The 5,888-nt window shown below is 31.6% G+C and overlaps 1 protein-coding gene across 1 annotated transcript; it reads left to right on the top strand.

Moving 5' to 3' along the window:
• The first annotated feature begins 37 nt into the window (after positions 1–37).
• On the top strand, positions 38–1,874 carry LOC112452864. The gene is made up of 7 exons (XM_025013288.1): positions 38–162; positions 295–556; positions 649–765; positions 852–942; positions 1,103–1,248; positions 1,440–1,572; positions 1,644–1,874. The coding sequence occupies exons 2-7, from the start codon at positions 489–491 to the stop codon at positions 1,695–1,697; spliced, it is 609 nt and encodes a 202-aa protein (XP_024869056.1). The 5' UTR covers positions 38–162; positions 295–488; the 3' UTR covers positions 1,698–1,874.
• The last annotated feature ends 4,014 nt before the right edge of the window (positions 1,875–5,888 follow it).

The raw sequence follows: 5,888 nt of genomic DNA on the forward strand, positions 1-5,888 counted from the left end.
TTTTTTTAAATATGATTAAGAGAAATAGTATGCAATATTGACAGATAAAGTGTTTGCTGGAGCAACTGCAGGATACTTGTAACGAGTTAACTGACGAAAATGAAATCAATATCATAAAACAGTATGCTATCTATGCCAAACGTTACACGATTGCGTTTACATGTAAGACAACTGCTTTAGATTTACTTTGAACGCAAATTATTATATTTGGAATATTGTATTTAGAAAACTAAACGCGCGTCGAGTTTATAATAAACTTCTTATCAAAATAATTGATCCTTAAATATTTTTCAGTGCTTGTTATATTTATCGCAATTATTTTAATTTTGTACCCAATTTGGTCGCGCGTTTTTTACACCTTACTGTCTATAAATGAAACTCACGCACGTATTTCGCCGCTGCTTGTGACAGAATACTTTGTCGATAAAAGATATTTCTACTTGATATTTTTCCATACAAATGCAGCCTTTTTTATTGGGTTAATTGCAATGCTAGCGACAGGAACAATGTTCATAGTTTACTTACAACATGCATGTGGAATGTTTCAAATTACCTGGTAAGAGAATAAATATAAAAACAAATATAAAAAATCTACCAATTTGAAAAAATAGAAAGGCCATTTAATGATGCCAAAAGAATCATTTGCAGTTATCGTATCGCACGTACAATGACACTCGAAACTCTACGAAAAAACAGCTTGCAAACCGAATATTTGATATACAAGGGATTAATTTGTGCTGTGGATATGCATCGCAAAGCTATGAAGTTAGTATTTAATAAGCAATATAAATTATATATTTATAATAATTAGGATATAAAATACGCGCATATAATAATATTTTTATTTGAAGATTTTCTAACTCGACAATATCTAGATTTAAAATAATATTCGCCTTTTTGATAATAACCGGTGTAATGTGCGGAAGTCTTAATATTTTTCTGGTAAATACTGCCTTTGTTTTATGATATATACTTTAAATAATAGTAATAAGATTAGTTACTACTAAATTTTCATTCAGACAATTCTATAATTAATTGTTATTTTGTTTGATAATATTAATTTAATTTTTATGACAATTATTACGATGTCCATGTATTTCAGATTTTTCAGATGACATACTTTGAATGTGATATTGAAGAACTTTCATTACGATTAATATTTATGATGTATCTCTTGACTTACATGTTTGTGGCCAACTATATTGGGCAAGAAATTATGGATCATAATGATAACGTTTTTGTCACCGTGTAAGAAATTATTTTATGCGATAAAATTATATTATATATCCGTACAACAAATATGCACACATTCGTTATATAGATTACTGTAATAAAAAATACATTTAATATATACTCGTAGTTTAAGAAAGGTATGATAAAACTGTTTGTAGACACAGATTTTTTTTATATTTCTCAATTATTAATTAATCATCACGTAGGTACAACGTTCAGTGGTACGCAGCTCCGTTGCTAATACAAAAAATGATACTGTTCCTCTTGCAAAGAGGTACCAAGACGTTCACTATGAATATTGCTGGATTGTTTGTGGGGTCATTAGAAGGTGCGGCTACGGTAAGAAATAACCTTTCAAAATAACTAACATATATTTTAGAGAAAAATAGAAATGTCATGTTTTATTATAGTTGTTGAGTACTGCATTATCGTTTTTTACCGTTCTTCATTCTGTGCGGAATTGACCAAAAAACAAATCAACTAACAGTAAAATAGTGAAGTAATGTTACTAATAGTATAGTTTTACTATTAATAGTAAAATGAGAAAACTAGTGCAACTTACATGTCATAATCATAAAATCACCAAACTGACTAATAATTTAAATAAAATTGTTAGGAATAATAAAATATGGAAGTGTTTAAAACAACGATGTTTACAAAAAATTATTTTAAAAAAATTATACGTTTATTATTGACTCCCCTCAGGGTTGCAAGACATTTTATAGAGACGTTCTCAACCCTTTATTCAATTCTCATCCAATACTACCCTTCTCCTCTCACTTAATCCTTTGGACCAACGGTAAGGCTCTTGGTCCCTGAGCCGAGAACTCTGCGTTGACGGTGGCGACGTACCGTCGTGGCAGAAATCAGAACTGTCTTCAATGGAGAATTTTGTCCTTTGTGACATGTTGACAACCTATTTTGTTGTGCATGCTATTTCTTTATTATTCGCTCTGTGCTTGTGCTCTAACATTTAACGTATTTGTGAAAGTCGTAAAATTGACCGAAAAGTAAGATTTGCATGCGGAAGGAACGTTTTCACCTCCTTTCGATAGTCGTTAAACGGCTGTTTTTCCCGTATGTTTAGGGTTCGTTTTATGGCTGTTTGTTTATTGTCGAGGGAAGAGGGTAGTTTTCGGTCAATTCCGGAAGTGTTCTGAAACGATCTATAATGATGTTTTATTGAAATGTCTTTTTATTTGAAAATGGCATGCACAACAAAATTAGGTGTTTTCCTCGCCTCGATAGTAAGAATCCAATATGGCCGCGGTGACCATCCAGGAGCCTTAACGTCTCTTTCCGAAAGGCGGAACCCAGTTTGCTCCGCACGAGAGCCTATCTTGCACGGAGGGCGCAGCTTTCGGAAAAAACATTCCATGTTTACATGGCTCTAGTGGACTCAAACCTGGTTCTTCAGATTTCGAGTCTAGCGCTCTACCACTAGATCACACTGCCGCCTTACAGAAAATTATTAATAAATCAATAACTCGGCTTAATTCGATATACGAAATTTGGCTTTAACACTTTAATATACTATTAAAGCCCAATTTTGATGAAATTTTACAGGTGCGTAGTACTTGCTAAATGTAGACGTAGTCGTAGCCACTATCGTGGAGTTATGAAAATGCCAGCTTCCGAGGAAATCAAATTTTAATTATTCGGCCTACTTAACATTTTGCAAGATTCTCTCTCTAAAAAAGGCGTGCAAAGTCAATACTCGAATATATCGAGGTTATTGTTTTCTCTCCTCCGCGATGCCGATTGGTTCTCTCGCTGCGCTTATAGCCCAGTCGATAAAGCCTGAAAAAGCCGCTGAAATGAAATTAATTCCGGGAAGCGATTTTTTTTTATTGTTTTGGAGGGTCATGGATAGTCTAAAACCGGATTTTCGGGATTTTAACCCTGGAGCGTTAACCGCCATTTTGATTAGAAGGGTGATTTTGTAAATATCTCGCTTATTTTCAACTTGAGAGTAAAAATGGTAATAACAAAACTTGTAGAAAATTTAATACTTTACAATTTTGGTCCTTATTTTTTACTTAGGATCGATATTTTGGGTCTTAGACTCGATAGTGGGGAGTGAAATTTTTTTATTTTTTTTTATTTTTTGAATAAACGCGCCATAAACTCTACCCTCGTGGTGGTGTGAAAAAGATGTTTTTCATTATAGCAAGTAAATTCAAAAAATAAACAAAAATAAAAAAATTTTACCCCTCACTTTCGAGTCTAAGACCCAAAATATCGATCCTAGGTGAAAAATAATAAAAATCAAAATTGTAGAGTATTAAATTTTCTACAAGTTTGGTTATTACCACTTTTACTCTAAAGTTGAAAATAAGCGAGATATTTACAAAATCACCCTTCTAATCAAAATAGCGGCTAAAGCTCCAGAGTTAGAATCCCGAAAATCCGGTTTTAGACTACCCATGACCCTCCGAAACAGTCAAAAAAATAAAGTCGCTTCCCGGAATTAATTCCATTTAAATGTCTCTATTGACTGAGCTATACTTTATTCGCAGCTGTCATCGTATATTTTGACAGTTGTGTGTATCAAGGTAGTTAATAGTGTAATAGTAATAGCATAATGTTAAAGCTAAATAACGCGCGCAAAACGCGCGTCTGTGGTGTCTAGTTCGATATACAAAGATAATTATAATTCAAAAATATTTTATACTAAAATGATTTTTTTTCATTAATGTATTTAAAAAACTGTACGCGCACGTACAGTGTCGTCAAAATATCATTATGAAAAAAAATATAAGAAATCAAAGAAGCTTATTTTCTCATTTTTTGGATATCGTCGTTTTTACGACTCGTAGTTTATTAAAGAGTTATTAACTAAAGAAGTTTCCTAAATAAAACAACTTTTACATGAGTTTGCAATTTCCACACAAAAAAGCGAGATCCATCCCAAACTGCCTATTATTGACAATGTAAAAAATATTAGAAAAATGTAAGAAATCTTTATTTGTTTTTTTTTCTTGATAATGATATTTGGTCAACATTTAGTACAGTTTCCTCATACACTAATAAAATAAAACATTTTAGCAAAATATTTAAATTTAAATTTTTATTATTTTTTTCATTTCAAAATCTTAAAAAACGTTAATTAAGCCAAATAATTAAAATTTGATTTTCTTGAAAATTAAGCATTTCTGCAACTCCGCATTAGTGGCTCCAACTACATTTAGTAAGTACTACGTACCTGTAAAATTTCATCAAAATCGGACTTGAGTAGTACACTACAGTCTTACCGAGAGCGTCGTAGTGAGCTGTTCAAGAAGTTTCCGAACTATGTCTTCCTTCGAAATATGTTTCTGCTCGATTGATACACTACTTCCAATGTTGCTTCACTTTTGGAAGCGGTCCTATACTACGTTTACGCGAGCGTTACTTCTGTAGTAACTTACGATATATCACTCGTTTACGCGGAATAAATTATGGTAAGTTACTACAAAATCCGTTTACGCGAAGGAAAATCCTGTTTACGCGAAGGAATTATCGTAAGTTACTACAAAAGTAACGCAAAAGTAAACGTAGTACTAGTAAGTACCTATGCATTTTTTGAAAATTACGAGCTTTAAATCTGTTTGTAAATTTTCATTGATGTATTCGAATGACGAATTCTTTAGCTTTTCAACGTAGATTTTGTTTAAAAAAAAAAAAAATCTGCGAAAGACAGGTTATTATACAGTTCAATCCTTTTTTTTCAGACATTAAAAAAAATTCGCAGACAAACTAACGCGCGATTCTATAAAAAACGCTTACCAAAACTGCTTCGAAAAGTAAAAATGACGTTGGGAATATCAACCGAAAAGGGACATATCGAAGGAGATAAAGCAGAAAACTTACAATTAACCCACAAAAGTTATAAAGGCAAACGGGACTTTTTGAACAGAATGTGAGTCAAAAAATTACCATAAATTTTCTGAATGATACATCGATACATAACTCTGAATGATACAATGATACATAACTTATCGTATCACGAAACGGATGAGACATGTCATTTTATTATTGAAAACTGACGAATGCTTGCAGGACTTTTTGCAGGAAATATATATAAGTATTTTTCTATGAGAAATAAACATCTCTATTTAATTTTCCACATTTCTTTGGAAGAATATTCGGTAAGGTAATTTTTTTTATCTCCAGCTTTGAAAGATTCTTCTCTTTATTAATAATGATTAAATTCTTTAAGTTAATCTTTTTGCGCAGTGAATTATTATCTTTCATTCTTAAATATTTAATGCAATGAATTGTGTAGATCATCTCATAATATTCAAATTCCAAGAATCATATATAAAAAGTTATGTAATGCAGAAATTACGAAAGTAATGCTAATTCATTAGAATCGGAAATATAAAGTTACAAGAGATATAAGCAGAAAAAAAATTTTGTGCACGATCAAAAAAATAAGTACTTTAATATTTTTTATACTTGCTCCAGAAAATGCAGTACTTTTTACTTAGATGCAACACATTTAATAAACTTATATTTTCTACATTTTTAATATCTTACAGTCCATTTTACAGTACCTTTTATTTCGCCAGTAATAACTTCGCACATGATTCATATCAACTTTTGAGACAGTTTCGATGCTCCGAAACATCTAACATATCCTACGACTGCACGCACGCAAATGAAACACGTAT

This window comes from Temnothorax curvispinosus, unplaced genomic scaffold (assembly GCF_003070985.1).
Source record: "Temnothorax curvispinosus isolate PA1 unplaced genomic scaffold, ASM307098v1 QBEX01003779.1, whole genome shotgun sequence".
NCBI classification, from domain to species: Eukaryota; Metazoa; Arthropoda; class Insecta; order Hymenoptera; family Formicidae; genus Temnothorax; species Temnothorax curvispinosus.

Excerpts from the sequence above, each read along its gene's own strand:
- LOC112452864 (XM_025013288.1), top strand. The coding sequence starts at position 489 with ATGCTAGCGACAGGAACAATGTTCATAGTTTACTTACAACATGCATGT. Across the intron at positions 557-648 it reads GGAATGTTTCAAATTACCTG|TTATCGTATCGCACGTACAA; the intron begins GTAAGAGAATAA and ends AATCATTTGCAG. Across the intron at positions 943-1,102 it reads GAAGTCTTAATATTTTTCTG|ATTTTTCAGATGACATACTT; the intron begins GTAAATACTGCC and ends CATGTATTTCAG.